Below are 22680 nucleotides of genomic sequence, written 5' to 3' on the forward strand. Positions count from 1 at the left end.
CACTTGCTGACTTCGATGAAATATGCATAAGACTGATAATAATTTGTTTAATTTGTGTTGTGTTTGTGCGTACTTTTCAACTTACAAATTATACGAAAAATAGTTAGAAATATTATCTATAAAGCACACACCAAACAAAAAGCTTTACGCAAAAAACTTCTTCCAAAAAAACCATATCAATAAAAAGCTCCAAGCGAGCGTTGTTTCGATGGCAATTTTCAAAAAGAAGTGAATACTAATTCCCGTGAGATTTTACTCCAAACAAAAACATAATAGCATCCCTCTCATCCTCTTTACAAAAAAGAGAGACAATTATATTATGTTTCGGCAGTGGAAATACACAGTATCAGCAGTGATAGCTCACTGTGACCTTCGAACTTAAACGATTTCCATGTAAAAGTTGTGTACTCATAATTATTTATATCCACCCGTCCTTTCGACATTTAATAATGATGGCACGCGATGTAATCGATGGCTGCCAATACTTTATTTCGCAATTCAGAAGAAATTACTCATGAATTTTTAATAATCAAAATGTCATGGAATTTCAACTCTGTAGACTGTGATGAAGACTGTAATGGATGAAGTGTATAAAGATCTTCGAGAGCTACAGATCCGGGACTGTGGAGACTTTTGCTGTCGAAGGCCAAGGCCCACTTCTGGTCACTACGTCACCCTAATTAGATAGTTAGACCCTCTGAATAAAAATTAAGATTTTTCTTTAATATTCTTGTTTTAACAAGATGTTATAATAATGCAGAGGAAACGAGTATCACAGGAGTTTTTAAAGTAAAATTTGAACAAAAAAAATGTTACCTAGATATTATGTTAAAACCATAACAAGTTATTACCACTAGAATAAATAGATAACAAAAATATACGTTTACACTATTCTAACATAGAACAGTATCAAACGTATTCAATTACAGCGACAAGTTCTATTAATCAGTATTTGTAAAAATGATAACAATATAAAACAGACTATGTATTAAGTTTGTTTTATTAACACATGTTTTTAGTTTGTAATATTCGATTTGATTACGTTTTGGCAACACTGGTATAATAATCAACCTGAATCGAGATCATGCATTTTCCAGTAAGTTAGTAATTACAACGAAAAAAAGAATTAAATCATACTTAAAAAAAAAATTATGTTTTAAACATTTAATTATTTATATCTTGTGTGCAGAACCTTTTTATTTAATCATCATAATTTCATAATCAGATAAATCATAACGATTGAAAAACCGTTACAGCTTTTGTATAAATATTTCACAATGGTATTGCTTTCTCTAAATCCTCGAATACATGAATACCCAAATACTTTCACTATTACATTATTTTGTTTCCTCTCTTTCATAGGCTTTTATAATTTAATTTTAAAATTTTAAGATAAAAATAAGATTATGTATATATAAATTCTAGACACCAAATTGCCACTATTCCATATTTTCAAGAAATATAACCAACAAAATTATGAGTATAACAATATATTATTAAATGTATTTTTACTTAATAACTTCGATACTATTACCTGGTTTACGCTTCCAAGATCAAAAGCGTAATAAAAGACATAGAAATGTGTCGTTAACATTAAATACACACGTGACCTTGATGGAAAGGCGGGCAAACTTACACCGTACGTTCTCTTTCAAGTTACTAACCAGCTGAGAGATTTATTAGATGCGTTCATTGAGATTCATTTACATGATATATATAGCTAATTAATTATACTTTCCAAGGTAAAGCAAAGCATCAAAACAAAACACAATTACTTAAAATGAAACTTTAGAGACTTAATAATGTGCTAGATCATGGCTTTGATATCCAAGGCATATCTTTCAGATATAAATTAATCACTAACATTTCTCTGGTTTATTAACCAGTTCCACAAAAAAAAATGTGATTTCACGCTAAAATTTGAGTGAAGTGGATGCTAAAACAAGCTAAAGGGGGCGTACCAGGACAATACTAAATAAGACAGCAATATCAATGATTGACAATAAATCATTCGCGTGACGTCATATCACCAGTTGTTTGTAAAATCCTCTGACGTTTACTTGATTCCTATTTGTTAATCTTACAAGCGTAATGTCATCAGATTAGCATTACACGCTAAACTAAGAACTTATAAAAATGCACAAGGGTGATATTTTACTGTTTCACTGTTATTCATTCTAAGGCAATATTTTTCGTTAAGCCAACTAGAATTTCGAATTTAGAAAATCACAGAATTACGTGAGAGATGCTGCTCTAAAATTAATTTTATTAACATTTTTAAATTGGGAACATTTTTTAAACCGTCTCCAATCCTTATTTAAAGATGGGAGGAACAATTACTTTGTATAAAGAGTTTATTTACGGTCATTGCGCAACAGTTTACTGGAGCAGTAGTTTGTGGCTCGTTTCTGTCGGTACGCTACTTTCTTAGTGTCGTATGCCGCCGTACCGCACTCGTACTGGATAATGTATATATAATTGATGTAACCGGTTTGTTGACGCTGGATGAGCATTTTATGTGGGTCATAACCCACTGCATGAAACAAAAAGAAGATATTGCATCTTAATATTGTTTTAGAAAATGTTAAGCTATATCTTTTTCTATATACCTTTCCAGAAATCCTTTATTCCGCTATAAAAAATAAATAAATTAAACTTACTGTTCTTCTTATCAAATTCCTATTTTTAAGAAAGATCTTCGCTTGAACATCGAACGTCAATCAAGACCAAAATAAAACAAGCATTGTTATATTTACTTGTATTTGAAAGTAATAAAATAAGCATTTTGCATATTTAACTGTTGTTGCGCCGATTAATTTAAATTACATAAGGCTTATTACTACAGAATGTTACGTCAAATTAGCCTGCGGTATGCTTCAGACCTAAATCAAGACAATTCATACGAAATATAAATTATAGGAATGTACAAGAAGCAAGAGAGTAAATTAATATTAATAAAAAATTTATGTTTAATTACTTTTATAAGTTGATATATTTTAACGTTATTTCCCACCAAATTGCCTGTTATAATGACTATGGTACTGAGAGCCTTGGAATGGAGGTTTTTGAAACATGCACTAACCTTGGATGCATCCCAAAAAGTGTCAAAGTAGTGATGTAATGCTTGGGATGATCGCATCGGGCCGTGTCATGTTCCAGCCGGTTTGTCGACTCGGGTGACACGCGCCCTCGCTGACCCCAAGTATAAAAACTACTGCCCATCTGGACACCTTATCAATTGAGCTCCACACTCCTCATCACAATGTACTTTAAAGTGAGATATTTCACAGATGTATCCGTTTTAAATTAAAATTCAAGAAACGAAAATTCGATTCGCATACTGTTTTGCAAATACCTTGATGTCTTTCGGAATTTAATAAAAAGAGAAATTAAGAAATTCCCAATCTCCTATTATCCCCACAAACCACAATATAGAGAGGGCGATAAAATGGATCGAATAAAAGAACGCCATTTTATTTTAAATATAAATTGACCATAAATATTGTTTGTTTCAGCTTGCAATCGTCAGCATTCTAGTGGTGGTGAGCCATGCTGGCGTCGTTGATGACAACCATGGCCAGGCCGTCTCTTCACAGAGCATCGTCCATCACAACCAACCCACCAATGGCAACGGCGCTGGACAGATTATTCACCAATCAGGACATCAGCTTCAGCAACATTCTATATTGGAACACAGCAGCCCCATTCTCCAACATATTGCTCCCGCTATTCAAGCTCCGGTCGCTCTAGCACGTGCCGATCATATTGAAGAGAGTGTAAGTAACTTTTGTAAGATGGAATCGTATATTCGCATAACTAATTGAATTTCTGCTGCATAACATTGTACGGAAGCTATTCACTAGAATAGACGCTATCAAATTTTATAGGCGGATCTTCAATTAATTTAATTTCTGATGCTTTGTTTAAATTACTTTGAATATCATTTTTTTATCTCGCAAAAATTTGAGGCTATTGACAATAGGTTTTTTTTATAAAAAACAAAAAGAAAGTGAAAGGCCAATCGGATGTGATTAAAACGCGTTCGCTTGTTACGACCCAATTAAATCGGTATTGTATAAACTTCACAACATAAGAATGTTTTGTAAGCACTATATCATTCATTCAATGCATCACGACTGATCTACTTATTACTCAAAGTTTCAAACGATAACTACTTTGAAGCGTCATTAACTTAGTTATTAATACACTCCTACATAGTATATTTGTACGACTGTGCGATAAATCATCTTATCAATTATTATTAATTGTTTGTAAAACTTTATGTGACTAAATTGATAAATTTGAGTAACCCACTTTTATTGATCAACTAATTTTAATAATTTACAGGCTCCTGTGCACTATGAGTTCTCTTATTCAGTAGAAGATCCGCACACGGGTGACCACAAATCGCAGCACGAGAGCCGCGAGGGAGACGTCGTGAAGGGAGAGTACTCGCTACTGCAGCCCGATGGCTCCGTCAGAAGAGTCGAGTACAGTGCTGATGATCATTCTGGGTAGAGTTATTAGTTTATTACTTAAATTTACTAATATACTGTTAACAATATTTTTTGAATGAAATTTTTAAGATTTACAGCGACGATGCCATCAAGATTTGTATTCGCTTTTATATTTCTATGTAGAAAAGTAAATTTAGGATGTTTAAAAATTCTTTAGTTAAATGCAAGGATGCTAAAAATTACGTAAGCAGTATTTCAAGCTTTTGAACAAAGAACTTCCAAGCAAGCGTAACTAAAAACTTGCAGATAATCTTAGAGCACTGTAAATAATAGATCTTCCGATCGCAGTATACAACTGTTGTTTCGGTCGATAACTTCGATAAAATCGGCCGGTTTAAAATTGACTGAAGCATCTAATGTTTGTAAGTTAGCACTGGGTCCTGTTTGTTATACAACTTATGCTAAATGTATAGTCAATAACAATGGGCAATTATAATGATTATCTCATAATTGGTGTACCGATGAATTCGTACATTAATTCAGTTAACAGGATTGAAACTCGATGAAATACTTCATTACCAATTTCATTAGTTCTTAGCCCACATATTTTCACATAATTTCACTGCATTTTAGGTTTAACCATTTAATCGTTTCAACTACTGTGACGGTGTTAATAAAATAAGCCGTGGTGAAATCTCATTTAACTCTATCACCTAACATCAAATATGCATATTTTTTTCGAAACATGCACTATAAAAATGTTCGCACAGCATACATAAATAAAAATTATACATAAAAATCTGCAGTTTTTGACTCAGAGTTTGTTTATTATTCTTACACTAAATGATTTACTTTCTTGATTTTTCAGATTCAATGCTATCGTCCACAACTCGGCGCCAACAGCACATGCGGCATCTGCACCGGTAGTCCAAGCGGCGCCCATTGCCCACGCACCCGTCCTCCACGCGGCACCTATTGCCCATGCGCCAGTTCTCCACGCTGCTCCTCTTGTCCACGCGGCGCCCCTTGTTCACGCTGCTCCCTTAGCCCACGCTCAACTTGTACATGCCGCTCCATTATTTGCCCATCAGTAAAATTAAAATGCATACATCTTCTATTTGAAATGTATTATCCTATTAGAAATAAACGTTTTTAATTTATAATTTTTCGTTTTTCTTTTCCACTTTACATAAATACGAATTCGTCAGATCTTCGGATTTGTACTTAAAATGAGTTACACTTATAAATTAATGAATTCACAAACACAATAGTTTATTAAATGGCACTGCTCCTAATAAAAACAGCCGCAACAATATTGCCAGAAGAAACATCAAGACTGATTCGAATACTATAAGGAGAAAGACTAGGTCGTCTGCTATAACTTACGCATAAAAAAATTGCGGTTTGCAAGTTGTGTTTAATCACGTTGCATTAAAATAATAAACAAAAATTATATAACATCAACGATTTAAAAAATTTATAAGATTAATAAATAAGTTATGAAAACTGTCGTCATAATTAATTTATTATAATGTGTTCACAAAAGTTAAAACAATTTAATACCCCCGTCTGTTTATAACTGGACTAATGACCCTTTGTGTACCAAAATATAAACATTGTTTAACGCCAAAAGTTCTCAGCATATGCAAGTAATTGTTACAAAGAAGCGTAATACCGGCATTACGCCTCATCGTCTTCAGGAAATGCCTAACATTTAAATACCTACATAAATAGTATTAGACACCGATCGCACGTACCGCCTCAGTACAAAGAATACATTCGCGGATATGTGAAATTGGGTAACGATAATTGCTAATTGTTGTTAATTTTAATAACTTCTCTTCTCTTACACAAGATTTTGCAAGAAATTTAATTTCGGACAAATCTTATAAAATACGAGATGCATGTAACGTTTTCATAAATGTTGTGAAATTTTTAAAGCGTTTTTTATTTTTACTTTAAGAATAAAAGCCACTGAACCATCTTCAAGTTTATAATTATAAAATAATTAATTATATTATAATTTTATAGTTATGAAAGGTACGTAAAATTGGACATTAAAGATATTCTAAAATACCTGTAGCCCGCGACTTCATCCGTGCGGAATTTAAAACAAAACATAATAAGTAGCTTAAGTGTTCTTCCAAAATATGTTCTACAACTGTGCCAAATTTCGTCAAGATCCGTTGAGCTGTTCTGGATATACCTTCAAACAAACATCCATCTACACAAAAATTCGCATTTATAATATTAGTAAGATAGTAAGATTACCTATTATACACATCGTCTTATTGCGAATATGTCTCATTGAGTGGAAACGATTGCTTAATATGTGGAATATTATAAAATGGAAAGCCAGTTCTCTCTTTTATAATTTATAACACGCTAAATAAAATCTGTGAAATTTGAAATACTCAGTGAGTATGACATCACATAAAAGCGTATTTTTTACGATGTAAAATAACGTAACAGTCGTTCTTTCCACAAAAATATATAGAAGTAGACCATTTAAGTAGAGGATATTTTAGCCGATGTTCAGATCCCTATAATAACCAGATAACTGTAGCCTGTCAATAAACTGATTATCTCTTTGCTCCCTTCTAAATGGTCTTAGTGAATATTTTTTAAGAAAATTTAAATAAGGAACTTTTTAATTAACATTTATAGAATTTTGTTTCCGACAGTGTTTTTTAACACAACCATATTAAAAAATAAAATGAAACTATGTCAGCGTTTCGCATCAATATTACTCTACGAAAATCATAGTATGACTTTTCGAGATTTAATATTAATAAATAAGTTTATCTTAATGTTTATATTGCATCACAACAGCCGCAGTAACGCTCCAATTCCTTACTAGTGTGTGTAATTGTATACGCACAAGAATCAACCAGAACAGACAGCGTCCAGTTCAGAAAATAATTAGATTAAATTATTTGGACACTATTGAAAAAATCGATGAATAGCAATACAAGGGAGCTTTTTCTCTCTATTAAGGAACTAGAAATCTAAAATGTAGTATTTACAAATAATTCAGAAGTCCCTAACAATAACTGTAAGAACAGCCCTACCCACACTAGCTTAATTTGACCCATTGTACACAAATGTAAATAACAACTACAACAATACAACTCTCGCATGTAACCAAAAGGGTAGGCAGAGAACAAGTACTTCTAAAAAGCGCGGTCCAGACACATCTTAAAATTACAAAGGATAACCCAAAGATATATTTGTTTAGAATTTTTTATTTTTTCATTAAAAAAGTAGGGAAATTAACTATACATTATTCAAAGCAGTTACTATGAGCCTAACATCATGGCAATTATATTTTTAGATTTCCTATCTCTGATTTGGCGGATAACCAGGATCACGTCTTATGACAGAATCTGTATATCAATGGAGAAAACAAAATCGTAAAACGTGCCCGAGATTTAACAACTAACTTGTTTAAATATGCTACGAGTAGGCAAAACGTTTAGTTTAAATTATTCCAACAGCATTTCCCTTCTTAATCCAATTTTAATAGAAAGGAGGCAAACTAGAACTATTGTGGCTGACGCAATCTAGAACAACGCAACGACAAATTCATCTTAGCTGATCCATTTTTTTTAAATACAATTGTCTTGACACACACAAGATTTGCTTACCTTGAACTACCTGCTATAAATTTTAGTAATTACTATATCATTATCAAACTGCGGTATTCTTGCATATACATTGTATACGGCATCGCATCTCGCGGGAAGCAATATAAAAGTCGGCAACTTCGATTCTAAGCATCAGTCGTGTGTGGTCGTTCGGACGAAGCAAACCTAACAAACAGAAAATGTTCACCAAAGTAAGTGCAGTTGTGCCTCTATCCCGTTGAGTAATATAGTGAAAGGATTGTTCTCAGCAACGCTTGCCGGAAGTGCTCCGCGTTGACAGCTACTCTCAGTGCTGTATTTAAGCATATTTCTTGATCGTCAAGACTTCCATCAAATTTACTTGGTCAAAATGTTCTTAATTATTTTTTAAGTAATTCTGCATTTCAAATTTAAGCGTTTACAATTGCTCCAAATCATTAGACGGATAGTGGATTTGAATCAAGCTGATTTTTTATTGCTTCCAGATCTCTTAACATAGAGCTCATGTTTTGGGTCTCCAACAACCATCACGAATAAACATACAACATAATAAATCTACAATTGTCTGGTTTATAGCTATACCACCAGATAATCGCAAAATCGATCAATCAACAATCAAGTACATAGAATTAACTGAAGAAAGGGTTAACAGTTATCTTTACTTGTAGGCAGCTGTGGTCCTGTCAGTGGTGGCGTTAGCAGCAGCGGGTGTGGTGCAGCTGGGCCATGGCTACGGCGGCGGTTCCTACGACCACGAAGCCGTCGCGTACGCACCAGTCGCACAGCTGTCGTACGACGGACACGCTGATCAACACGTAGATTATCATGTAAGATGTCACAAACTTATTCCTCTGGTACATTAAGCCAAACTAATTGTTAGCCTTTGACTCAAGAAAGCGCCAAAGGCACCTATCACAAATTGTCACGTGATCCAAATATATCTCCAATAGATAACATTTATCACTACCAACGAAACTTAGATTACATGGGGAAATTAGTTGAAAGAACTGTAAAAGATTTTTTCACAATTTCCAAAATTTGTATACTAACATTCAGTTTGGCAGGAATTCGTTATTAATTTTTATAAATAACTCATCATCATCATCATAGTCAGCATGGGTTCGTCCACTGCTGAACGTACAACAACTACAACGGCTGCTGAACGGCCTACAACTCTAATGCTTTTTGTAAAATTTTACCTTTTTTAATCAATCACATCAAACTGGCGTCTAAGTTTCCTTCATAAACACAATGTTTGGAAAGACTAACTTAGGGTATACATAAAATGCGGAATATTAACGTTGGCATTATATTATTCATCACCGTTAAATTGTTATAACTTAGCTTTTATGCTAATAGAATTATCTGATGAAGTTATTACGGTAAAGTAAAAGTAATTTACTCTGATAAGTCTAATTATGTGTTATTGAAATTTAAACATCGGAAACCAACAGTTTGGTTAAGCTTACGACTTAAAACGTGTTTTATCAAAAGTCTCTTGTTTACACAAAAAGTTAACATTTCAAAGATCTGGTTAGAAAAAACAAGGAGAAATCCGCCATATTAAAGTTAAAATTATATTTTCGAATTACAAACTAGAGCTTAATTAAATTATTACAACCTTGAATCAATCATCACACAAGAGAAATGAGAGCGTACAACGCAATCTAAAAACTCATTATAATTACGAAACCAAGCCTTTGTCTCGATGTAGAAAAACTTAATGCACTAGAAACTATGTGATCGTGAACATGTATCAAATGTGCGTTAGGAGATGAATTACTTAATATTAAAATTGCACATTATACTATTAACAATATAATAATAAAAGATTTAGAAGCATTAAATAGAGCGTAATTTCTACTACAATATGCTGTAATACAATAGGCGGCACCTAATTGATCAGTTGCGTAACTTGAACGTGTTGTACGAGCGATCCAACTCGATCAACAGTTTCCTGGATACGATCTCTATCTACACAATCCAGTGACCAACTTTATGTAAGCCAATTTCATCATCGACTATATTTTCACGTTTAATAATCCCAACAAACTCAAGACAAGTAATTATTTTATTTTAACGTAACTATGTAAATGAACAGTCATTTCTCTGCAGTTAACGATTTATATTACCCACGTTTAAGATTACTTCCTTTGCTTATATTACATTTATGATTAAAGAATTGATAAATTCAATTTAGCTCCAAGTTGTTCAAAAATAATTAGAAGGGAAAACGACGTGAACGTTTTTAAGATGAAACAAACATTTCGAGTTGGCTTGAACTTCATAAGAAACTAGTTCTAAATTATATACTTTTTGATGCCGACCTATTTGTCGCATCGGTATGAATTCTTATCATTTTGTAATCCTCTAAATCATTTTCAAATATCATCCATAACGTAATACAAAATATGGACAGCATTCAAACATCGATTTATCGTGGTTTGCAATCCAGAAGAATACTGTCACAAAATTGTATGCCGTGAGCTGTAATTTGATATAATCTGTATTGTTATTATGTAACTGTTTTCCATATCTAACTGTCGAGTTAAATTTCCAGTCGTGACTGTTTGGCCGCAATAGGACTCAGTTCCCAGGAGTATTTCGAAATCCTAGCCCACGAGCTCGTGTATGAGGATATAATGACTGTCATGATAAACGGTTGTCTTTATATACTTGGCTGGAAGTAGACGTTGTCTTTGTTGATTGTCATAATACATGGCTGGATAGTGTTTGCATAAGCTGCGTGCTCTTACGCTTGATTTCATGCTCCATCGGGATTGTTAACCAGGCCTATTATCAGTGTTGCACAATCAGTTAATAGTTTCTATTATAGTTCTTTAAGATCCTTCGATTGACATAGGTCTGTTAATGTTAGTTACAACATTATTAATTTAAGGACATTCTCTAGACATTAAAGAGTAGTCAATTTATTGATCCAAAATAAGAGTGCCATTTTCCTTCGATTAACAGTATGTTGATGGAAGAATTTTTCTAATTAATCAGAAATATTGAAGATGACATTTCCCTAATATTCCTTTATCATCGATTTAATAATTTATTTCTATTGCAGGCTCATCCTAAATACGACTATTCTTACTCCGTGTCCGACCCCCACACCGGAGATCACAAGACCCAGCACGAGGTCCGCGACGGTGATGTCGTGAAGGGAGAGTACTCCCTCCTGCAACCTGACGGCTCCTTCCGCAAAGTCACCTACACCGCCGATGATCACTCAGGGTATTTTTTTTACATGTAACATCTATATTAAATCTAAATTACGAATGAAACAAATCAAAAATGAAGTCACTATTAGACAAATCTTGTTACATGAAAGGGATGTGAAGATAAATAAGAAGAAGCAAATAAATTGAAGAAGCGCATTCGCGAATATAAGAATATTTTGTTTTATACTTAATTCATGGAAATCAACGATTTCATATGTTATTATTTTGATAATATCAATTAATAAATTATTCATATTTTTTTCCAGCTTCAACGCAATCGTGCACAACACTGCGCCTGCGCATCCTGAATACCATCATTAAACATCTCTGGCGAAGGCCACTGCTTCCATGTGATATTAATATGTACCTTATAACTTACCTAGATAGTCTTTAGTCGACATTAACTTTTAAGACTGCGGCGAAAATAAACTATTAAAAATAAAAGTTTTGTTTTATTTAACTCAATTGTATTTTACTGTTACTATCAAATCGTTTAACTTGTGACAACATCTGCATCTATAGTATTTCCAATAATATATGTTTCGGAGTACCTCAAGAAAAGTTTTGACTTTATTAAAGGTCCTCAATTTACCTGGAACTCTTCTGGTTTTGTTATTCAAGGGTGATTATCGTCCAATACAACTTGGCTGATATAACAAGGATATTGAAGACAAGAATCTGTCTTCTTTCCTTCTAAACGTGAAAGAGTTTTTAGACGTAGCTTACTATCTTGGTTTCGTATACCATGGATGTTAAGAAGATAAAAAATATTGTAGTAAAAACCGTATAAATAGAAAATGTAACATAATGCAAATACTTTTTGTTAATATGAACGCTTTAACAGATTAAATAAAAATAAAATTACTGATTAAATTTATTTCCTCTCCTGTAGCCCATATTTTACTATACCGTTCCCGTGACAAATGGAAGTAATGTCAGCTTAAGTTCAAACGAACTTAAATAAATCTGTCTAGATTTTAATTAACAAAGGAAATTTGATTTTTTTTTTTTGCTTGAAAAAAAAACCAGTGAAGAAGCATCGCAATGTTACAAAGTTTTAAACACAGGTATAAGATATTTTAATGTAACTTTAAAAATTTTAATGTCCTTACGTATCAATACTATGACTACTCTTGGAAAGTGATTTAGCATACAATTTGTAGTAATTATTCCCCAGAGTAAAGGCATTGAGGTTACGAACTTATCTTAAATCCTGAGTGTTATAAAATTATTACCCTATGTGCACCGTGTATATGACGGTATGAGCGATCTCACTTAGTTACTGTTAAAAAAAAATCGAAACTTACCTTCTGTTATATTTCATATCGTAGTACCAAAGTGTCTGGACAAACCCACGATGGGTTTATAAACACTTTTATTGTAACTCTGATATTTTGTACCCTGTTTATTATAAATAAATAAAAAAAAACGTTAAAAATTTCGTTGTTCCTTTGACTTTTTCGTTATTTTTTATTTTTATTCTTGACATTAACCTAAATAGTTCATAACATTTTTCACTTAAAGTTAGTCTTTAATCCAATATTTAGCTTATGATTTTGCTAAATATAAAAACTTCAACTCTCGCATTTTATCGTTTTATCAGTAAAATGTCTTGTAAAAGCCATTATGATTATTCTGGTCAAAATTTAAAACATGAGATAAATATTTATCTCATCACCCTAGTTTTTTACCTTAATTATTAAGGATTTATTGTGTAAGTAGTACATGCATTCTGTAAACTAGTAAGTACTTAGTTTTATTTTAGATCCCATAACACAATTCGTTTACTTTTTATTTCTAACATATCAATACAAAATAATAATTCTGAATTTCTGGTATACATCACTTTTTTATTAGATACAGTCTTCGTAAATTAAAATTATAGTCTCAGTACTTCAGTTTCTATTATATTCTAGAGTCCATAGCTTAACTATTTTGCACCCATCAAATAATTGATACGTCTTTGAAACAAAAATTAACGCGCGAACAAAAAGAATGCTTGAAACTTAGCTTTGCCTTTAGAAACAACATTATTTTTTCCACAAGTCGCTATTTTTGCTATAATATCGATGTAGGCGCTATATAACAATCTACTTCATACTACTTCATTTTAGTCTCCACACAGAAGACAGACGTGAATTGGAAGTAATTCCGCGTTTCGTCTAATGAGTGTGGTGCATCCCTTTTATTAAAAGGAAAGAATGGGAGGGGGAGGTGGATTTGATGGAGGAGGAGATGCATAGGAGGGTTAAATATTCCCTTTTTGTGCGTCTCCTCCTTCGTCAATTGAGGGTAGGATGGTAGTTGTCTATGGGCAGCGGTCGCTTCGCCATTTCGGCGAGTTCATGTGGCCACTTGCTCGTTTGCCACCTTGTAATGTAAAAAATAAAACTTGAGAGGTGTCAAGGGACACCCGGATGGAACGAAGTTCCTTTCTATTAATTAGTGAAGGAACCAATGTTTATTCTATGAATAAAAAACTTAAGTCTTCACAAGAAGTACATTTTATTTCTATGAATTTTCGTTATATATTGTCACGTCGTTGCCATGGTGACATAGCAAAAAGTGTCGTGACAACTTTTCGTAAGAATTTTTTCCGTCTAGCCCCCTTTCACAACGCGCGATAAGGAACTTCGTTCCAATTACTTAACAAAATTTTGAATTAAAACACGGATGATTTTGGAAATTGATTGCATCCCTTCTTAGCCATTCTTTTTTTCTCTAAATCCGATAGTACCTCATGTTCACACAATAACTATTGAGAAATAAAATAATAATAAGTACTAAAAGTCACACATTACCTATATTTTAAACCAGATTCAGAAAAATTCACACGTGTTAAAGTGAAAGCTACATTGAAAATTTTGTAGCAACCACAGATTAAACATGAATAAATCAATATAGTTTGCAAATTAGAACAGATAGCCACAATTGTATTTTAACACTATAGATTACTTAAGACAGGATTGATATAATTTGATCCACGGCCACAAATTTCAGCATATGGCTACGGATTACATTTCATTATTGTCGTTGCGTTTCATAAGTAATTATACTAATATAATGTATTTCTCATGCGGATTTTAAGTTTTAAATTGATAGCAAGGATAATTTATAAATTTGATTTTTTATGTAGGGATATAGTAAGTTAGTAGAATAGTCTTCGACCAAGTTTTGGATGTAAATGTAGTAGCTGATTTTCCAAGACGTTATATTTAAGTGACTAGTTTGGACATAATATAGGTTAAGTGCAAAGTAAAATATGCTGTAGGATTACATAATTTTAGTACACAATGATCCAGTAATTTAGCACAAACTCAATTGTCACGGTACAATTTACATTATTGTTTGTTTCGCGTCCTGAATGTGGGAGAAGGCAAGCGGCGGTGTCTGTGTTAAATGCCGATTAACATTTTTATTGTCTACCGCTTCTCAATTGTTGGACGACATTGATTCTTTGTTTTTGGTGGCGGTGAAAAGAATATTTTAAGTATAAAAGAATCACCTGTTAAAAGTCGAGACATCCTCCTTTACTTTGCAGTCATCTTCCATAAGTCAATCGAAGACATGATTCTCAAAGTAAGTTTTCATGCAGAATTATTATTATTTATAAGTGTTAAAAAAACTGTTTGAAAAAATAACGTAAGGGCTTTTTTTCAGTACATCACTGCAGTATTCCTTTTTTTCTGGTTGTTTCTAAATGAAGGACATGGAGCATCATTTTCAAATGTTTACGTTCAAAGTAAGCCCGTAGAATTTGTGAAATATGGACCCGCAGCTTCTATCGTCACTCCAGAACTGGCTCAAATATCAGCTGCACCAGTGGAACCATTTGTGCAACTGGAATCTGTACAAGGAATTGTTTCTCCGTGTGTAGCGCCTTGTGTGATACCAGGAGCACCCATTGCAGCAATACCTCCACAAGCCAGAGCAAATATTATTGCGTATAAATCACCAATTGCTAATGTCCCTGTTGTATATACGAATAATGATGTAAGTACACTGTACCTTATATTATAATTTACTAATTTATAAAACATCATTGGGGTGTTTCCCGTTTGATCAATCGGACGAATTAGAGATTTTTTCTAATACTAATCTAAAATATAGGATATCGTATTCCCTTTCATTCGATCTAATTTGAAACATCATTGCCATTTGCAAAAGATTTACTAAAACGAACGGGAAACATCTCATCATTGTAAGTGCATAATAAATTAGCAAATGTATAATTGAAAATATTTGCTGTATACAAATTAATTTAAATTTTATACAAAGGACGCGGCCAGCTACCAATACTCTTATGCAGTATATGATGAGAATACTGGTGATCAAAAATCACAAACTGAAAAAAGCGATGGGTCCGTGGTTCAAGGACAATATTCACTGATTGAGCCAAACGGATCCAGGCGTGAAGTTACTTACACAGCCGACGATACTAAAGGGTAATAAAACTATACATATACCTTAAATATTTTTCTTAAATAAATCAGCTTTATAAATCTAATAAAGAATTGTTACTAATAAAAGTAAGTTTTTATTAAACCTTAGCGAAAACATTCTAATTTTTTATTTACTTTTAAGATTTAACGCAGTCGTTCGAAATTTTACGCCTAAGGCTCCAGAAGTTTCCGATAAATCTGAAAATAAAGATTCCAGCCCACCTTGCAACGTAGTAAAGAGTGAGCAAATTAACGAGGAACCGAAAGAGGACGGAGCAGAAGGTCAACCCATAGAAGTTGAAAACAACAATCGTGAAGAAACCTCAAGTGATATTGAAACTACTCCTGGAGACATTCCAAATGCCGAAGAACTAACTACTGAACAAACTTCAAAAGGCGAAACACCAGATTTATCTGATTCTAATAATGTTGTATCCTACAGCGATATAATTAAATGTCTTCAAGGGAAACTTCGGGGAGCAAACGTTGATTTTCAGCCTCGTAGTAATCCGTCTCCTTTAACATATATTCTCTTGCCCACATTAGCTAGTAAACCATGTTAGATGATCTACAAAACACGATAGATCATCAAGTCTTCCTCGTGAAGTCTATTGTTACTATGTATATTTGAATGTAAAAATATTTACTTATATTATCAAGCCAGTTTAGATTATTTACCATAATAAATTGAGCATATTGTTTAAGATGTTTTTTTTTTATTTGAGAACAATATATTTTAATCTCCTCATCTCACTATAGTAACAATCCTGTCATAAGAATATTGTAATTACCAAACGAAGTCATAAACGTCAATTCTGACCTCTACCATCTTATTTTAAGATTTTATCTTTTAGATTTTTAGAAAGTCAATTGTTTATCTATGTTCATAGTTTGATATATATTAGGTCCTTACATATGAAATTGGCGTTTTTCGTACTGGCCACTTTAATCACGAATTTCTCCTCTTTGGTAAGGAATTCCAAATTCAAATTTGTACAGCTATAGACTCATGTATTTGTGGTTCGATGACTGTCATTCATTTGTTTTTTTTCTTCTGTTTTTTTCTGTTTGCGTCACTCATTTTACAAAATGGAAAACTTAAAATATCGCATTATTTACGATTACGAGTTCCGCCGTGGCACTAGTGCTGCGGAAACGACTCGAAGGGTGAATGATGTGTATGGCGGTCGTGTTGCAATAGAAAACACAGTTCGTTTTTGGTTCCAACGTTTTCGTTCTGGAAATTTCGATCTGCAGAACAAGCCCCGTGGACGGCCTGAGACTCAAGTTGATAATGAAGAGTTGAAGGCTATTGTGGAAGCGGATCCATCGCAAACCACGTCCGAGTTAGCTGCAGGCTGCGATGTTAGTGATAAAACTGTTTTAATTCACTTGAAGCAAATTGGGAAGATTAAAAAGCTTGAAAGGTGGGTACCTCACGAATTGACTGAAGCAAACCGGCAAACGCGCGTCGACTGTTGCGTTACATTACTAAACCGGCACAATAATGAAGGGATTTTAAACCGAATCATTACCTGTGATGAAAAATGGGTTCTTTACGATAATCGGAAGCGCTCAGCGCAATGGTTGGATCCTGGCCAGCCAGCCAAATCCTGCCCCCAGCGAAAATTAACCCCAAAAAAGTTACTTGTAAGCGTTTGGTGGACTAGTGCCGGTATTGTTCATTACAGTTTTCTCAAATCTGGCCAGACTATTACGGCTCATGTCTATTGTCAGCAATTGCAAACCATGATGGAAAAGCTAGCGGCTAAACAACCTAGGCTGGTCAATCGCTCCACGCCACTGCTGCTTCACGACAACGCTAGACCACACACTGCGCAACAGACGGCTACTAAATTAGAAGAGCTTCAATTGGAAAGTCTAAGACATCCTCCGTACTCCCCGGACCTTGCTCCAACAGATTACCATTTTTTTCGAAATTTGGATAACTTTTTGCAAGGGAAAAAATTCAACTCCGATGGGGCAGTCCAAATCGCCTTCAAAGATTTTATTGATTCCCGTCCGACTGGTTTTTTTAGTAAAGGGATCAATGAACTACCTATGAGATGGCAAAAGTGCATAGAAAATAATGGTTCATACTTTGATTAATTAAATATATTATATTAAAAAATATTCGACTTTTTGTTCCTCCCATACAAAACGCCAATTTCATATGTAAGGACCTAATATTAAAAGATAACGTTTACTTGTAACATTATCCATATATTATGTGTAGATGAGTTCTAAAATTACAAAATCAGTTGAAAAATTCAAGGTTTAAAACTAACACATTGTGCGCGGTTCGTAACAATTTTTTTTCGAAACATATCCGCGCAATATACATATTTATAAATCTCGTAATTATCTTAACAATAAACACATTGAAAAATTTGCATTATTTGTAATTTGTAACGGAGGAAACAATTGTGATTTAAATATGAGTTACGGTTTTTTTCACGTAACGTAACGGACAGATTAGTTTCAACTATAACTTAGATTTTAAAATGGAAACAATTTACCCAAGCAGACATTCTTATAATCAACTAGCTTTTACCCGCGACTCCGTCCGCGCGGAATAAAAAATAGAAAACGGGGTAAAAATTATCCTATGTCCGTTTCCTGGTTCTAAGCTACCTGCCCACCAATTTTCAGTCAAATCGATTTAGCCGTTATTGAGTTATAAATAGTGTAACTAACACGACTTTCTTTTATATTTGTAAGATTTAAATCGATTTAATTTTAAGATTCCATAAATCTTTCTCGTATGTTTACTTTTTTCTCATTTTCTTATTAGAAAAGGGTGGCAAAAGAAACGTGGACTAAAATTAGGCCGCCGGAACGCACACTAATAAGTCGAAACGCGCAATTGCTTCCACTTCACACCTGTCTTCTGTGTGGTGGTATTGCATCGAGTGACCCGGCTCATTCGTGCACCCAACAAATATTGTATTTGCAGGATCTACCACGTTCTCTTTATAAAAATGTTGTTATCAAAGCAATGATTACTAATGTGACCACCCCTTACGCAAGAAAGTATAAAATAACCGGTATTGCAATAATCACAGTCGAATAATAAAACGTGAGAACTTTACGATAAAATTCACCATTTACATAACGTAAAGAAACGCTTATTTACTTTAAAATCCTGTAATTTATTTCATAATTTATAAATATTTTGAATGGCATATCTATGAGAAGAGTAAAAATTATTACAAAAATAAACTTTTGTTTATTTAGCTAAACTGTTGAGTACAATACGTCCATTGCCTTTCTATTTCTATCATATCTGACCCAGTTACCCGAAATAAGTGATAATGAGCCAATATGCTACGCAAGAGGTTTTGTAAGGGCTTAATTATTAATTATTATTGTTCGATTATTTTTCAATGCAACCACCTTATTAGTCAAAGCACTTGATTACTAAACTTTATGACCTGAATTCATCAAATAAAATATGTAATTTAAAGTTGCACTAAACAATTATCATCTAAACAAAAATCGATATGTATTCAATTATATTTTGCTGCAGCTTTAAGTCCAACGAACGTCAGCGAACAAATTATTATTTGTTCATAATTTGACTTGCGATCGCTGATAAAATGTCAAAAAGTATATAACTTACTTAACTATAATGTCACACAAAATGTTCCTTAATCCGACTATAAAATCATTGTCCAAATACAAAAAAGTTAATTGTATTGAGTAAAAAATATGCCTTATCCCAACAATCTATAAACAAAGAAAATACAGTGATGGATCTTTTAACGCAATTGTAAAGGAATCACTTAATTTCATTCATTTTAAAATTGAATAAAATATATAGTGGTATTGTTAACGTAGTTCTAGTTTAGTATTGCAAATTTTAAACAAAAAATGTTTTAACCCAGCCATTCTCAAATTCAAGAGCAACAAGCATTGTCTCTCATTGTCAGACTAAACGTGCGATTACGTGTAACAGAGAGGTCTATTACCGCCACGGTTAAATGCCCACTAATTTGATAATAGGATACAGAATAGGAAACACAATACCGGTGAACAGTAACGATCACTATTTTTATGTTCTAATCGTTAAAATGATTCACGATTATAGATTTAAATGTAGACAGATTGACCTTGAATTCATGTCAGTGTTACGGAGTCAAGGTGCTGGCGCACATTTCTCTGCCCCACCAGCGGACTCGCAGTCGCCCGCCACTTGCACATATAAAAACTTTATCTCCGACCGTTGACATCAATCAACACTTGGTAGCTAAGCCAAACACACACAAAATGTTCAGCAAAGTAAGTCACTAAAACACTAGTTACTTTTAGTAACTCAAAATTTATCTTAAAAAATAATGAGTATCAAATTTCTGTAATAGCCTTTGAAGTTATAGTTCCTATTCCTATTACTTTCAGATCGTAGCTTTCGGCGCCCTGGTGGCGGCAGCCAACGCCGGTCTCCTGGCCGGACATGGCGGTCTCGTTACTTCCCAGAGCGTGGTACACCACGGTGGTTACGCTGCCGCTCCCCTTGTCCACGCTGCTCCTCTTGCCCACGCCGCTGTGCCAATTGCCCACGCTGCCCCCGTTGCCTATACTTCCGGTCATGACTATTACGTAAGTTTACCCCAAGAATTAACAATATTCCTAAAACACTAGTCTATTAGCAAATACTTATCAATATTTTGTTTACAGTCGCACCCCAAATACGACTACACTTACTCCGTGGCCGACCCACACACCGGTGACCACAAGTCGCAGCACGAGATCCGCGACGGTGACGCTGTGCACGGTTCCTACTCTCTGCTCCAGCCCGATGGCTCCGTGCGCACCGTTGACTACACCGCCAATGACCACACCGGGTAAATACACTAAATTAAGAAAAAACTTTCAATTGGTCATCCGTTAAATTCCGCAATATGAAGACAACTGTATATGTGTCTCATGTTATTATTTGTTTCAGTTTCAACGCTGTAGTACACAACACCGCTCCCGCTGTCCACCCCGCGCCCGCACCCGCTCATGGCTACCATCATTACTAGTTTCAAAGGGGATCGTTTTTTTATTAATTTATAATACTGTGCAATGATTGTGATACTGTAAATAAAAGTAGTGATAAAAATTAAAACAAAAAAAATATATATTTGATTTAAACCTGTTCCACAAAACTTCGTTATAATATAATGCAAGATTACAAATTATAGATTTCCTTAGTAAAGTTTAAGTAATGGCAACTCAAAGCATTAACTGTAGTATCTCGGAAGTTCTAAATTAAAGTAAGCAGCAAGTATTACTATTACGAACACAATTAATTATAAAGAGATTTAAATATTTATCTCAAATTTTTCTTTTCCTGCATTTTAATTAAGTTATTATATCAATTACTTAATTAATTTTCAAACACTAAATACTGAAATATATATTTATATAAACATAAAGACAACGAAGTAAACATGAAAAATTTGTAGAATAGTAACTCTACGACCGACTCAAATTCAAATGTCTATATTCTTAATGTAGTATTTAATACCAGTGATATACTAAAGAAAGATAATAAACCAGTCATGGCATTCTAATACACACTTGTACACATTTCATTTATATCAAACGTTTACTAAAAACAAAAACTGTGCACGCAATTACACAAAAGCTCTATTTGGCCACTGTAGAAAGATTTAACTTTTATTGGCTTTTACCATCGAGTTTTCTAGTTAATTGTTTCGATATAATTTTTTATTATCGACGGAGATGTTTATGTAATGAAGACAACTATTTTAATGATTAATTATATTTTAGTTTAATTGTCTGGCCACTGGTTGATTAATGATGGGTTTTTGAGACCAAAATTCCCGTAACATATTGTTATCTCTGTTTTGTCAAAGATGATGACGTTAACATGTTTTATACAGAGATTTTGTTCTCAGAAACCAACTGTAAGAAACAAATTGTTTTATCTATGATCCCTTATTAAGATTTTACGATAGCGATAATAATTCTACTTTGAGGTTAAAACAATAACTACCATAAATAATTAAAATGATCTAAAGGAAGCATTAACAAGGTTAATTGAAACAAAAACTGTTGATTTTGTTAGAATTAATTACTGTAGTCAATGTCAAAATAACAATAAATTTTATAGATTGAATATGAATTAAAAAAATTAATAGCAAAAAATGACATGGTACTTTAGCTACTTTTTTGGTTTGATAAAAATTAATTTTACGCATTAGATACACTATATCAACTTTTAACACTAACAATGCTACTAATTTTTTTTCTACAAAATTCACGTGTGTTTTATTTGATTCCATAACTACAGATTTACTGAAATAGTTTAACGTATTTCACACAAAATACATATAATTTCAAAACAACATTATCCCTCTCATACTGCTTGAGAAAAACAGAGAGATAAATATGTTTTTGTACAAATATTTCGACAATTGTAATCTATAAGGATTATCATTCTTATATGTACAACTTCCTTTTCTGTAGCTAAACACTATTAATTACTACAACCGTCAGTGGCTCAGGTGTTAAGACTTGACATGTAATCCGCCGGTACTGGCTTCGAATCCTGCTATTTAATAATGTGTTTTTCGATTTACCAATGTACATTTATCTGACATTTCTACGTTGAAGGAAAAAATTCAACCTGCACATATCTGCGATGAAATGCAATTATGTTTAAGTCATCCAAGCTGCACTTGGCCAGCGTGGTTGACTATGGCCTATTCACCACAAAGTTAGGGTAAGCTCTGAAGCCTTCAGTAGGGACGTACAGTGAGCTGATGATGATGAATTACTACAAGTAGTAAAATGTCATGAATTCCAGTGTAATTTGTCGACCTGGCCCGATAATTACCAGCATTCACTCTCTTGACTAGTACTTGCGTAAACAAATGTGCTAACATCGGAATAATCACTTAGAAATATCACTAGTTGT

General features: G+C 33.4%; 4 protein-coding genes across 4 annotated transcripts; all 4 read left to right on the forward strand.

The window, feature by feature from the left end:
* Window positions 1-3188: 3188 nt before the first annotated feature.
* LOC106716519 (cuticle protein 7-like) lies at window positions 3189-5551 on the forward strand. The gene is made up of 4 exons (XM_045678398.1): window positions 3189-3274; window positions 3516-3776; window positions 4348-4514; window positions 5326-5551. The coding sequence occupies exons 1-4, from the start codon at window positions 3263-3265 to the stop codon at window positions 5549-5551; spliced, it is 666 nt and encodes a 221-aa protein (XP_045534354.1). The 5' UTR covers window positions 3189-3262.
* A 2652-nt stretch (window positions 5552-8203) lies between these two features.
* On the forward strand, window positions 8204-11754 carry LOC106716565 (cuticle protein 19-like). Its single transcript, XM_014510096.2, has 4 exons — window positions 8204-8295; window positions 8752-8910; window positions 11157-11323; window positions 11577-11754. The coding sequence occupies exons 1-4, from the start codon at window positions 8284-8286 to the stop codon at window positions 11629-11631; spliced, it is 393 nt and encodes a 130-aa protein (XP_014365582.1). The 5' UTR covers window positions 8204-8283; the 3' UTR covers window positions 11632-11754.
* A 3123-nt stretch (window positions 11755-14877) lies between these two features.
* On the forward strand, window positions 14878-16436 carry LOC123721085. Its single transcript, XM_045678399.1, has 4 exons — window positions 14878-14889; window positions 14971-15303; window positions 15589-15755; window positions 15895-16436. Exons 1-4 carry the CDS (start codon window positions 14878-14880, stop codon window positions 16313-16315), a joined length of 933 nt encoding a protein of 310 aa, XP_045534355.1. The 3' UTR covers window positions 16316-16436.
* A 3546-nt stretch (window positions 16437-19982) lies between these two features.
* LOC106716558 (cuticle protein 7-like) lies at window positions 19983-20871 on the forward strand. Its single transcript, XM_014510088.2, has 4 exons — window positions 19983-20033; window positions 20151-20351; window positions 20430-20596; window positions 20698-20871. The coding sequence occupies exons 1-4, from the start codon at window positions 20022-20024 to the stop codon at window positions 20774-20776; spliced, it is 459 nt and encodes a 152-aa protein (XP_014365574.2). The 5' UTR covers window positions 19983-20021; the 3' UTR covers window positions 20777-20871.
* Window positions 20872-22680: the final 1809 nt, after the last annotated feature.

The sequence above is a fragment of the Papilio machaon genome, chromosome 6, assembly GCF_912999745.1.
Source record: "Papilio machaon chromosome 6, ilPapMach1.1, whole genome shotgun sequence".
Classification (NCBI taxonomy): domain Eukaryota; kingdom Metazoa; phylum Arthropoda; class Insecta; order Lepidoptera; family Papilionidae; genus Papilio; species Papilio machaon.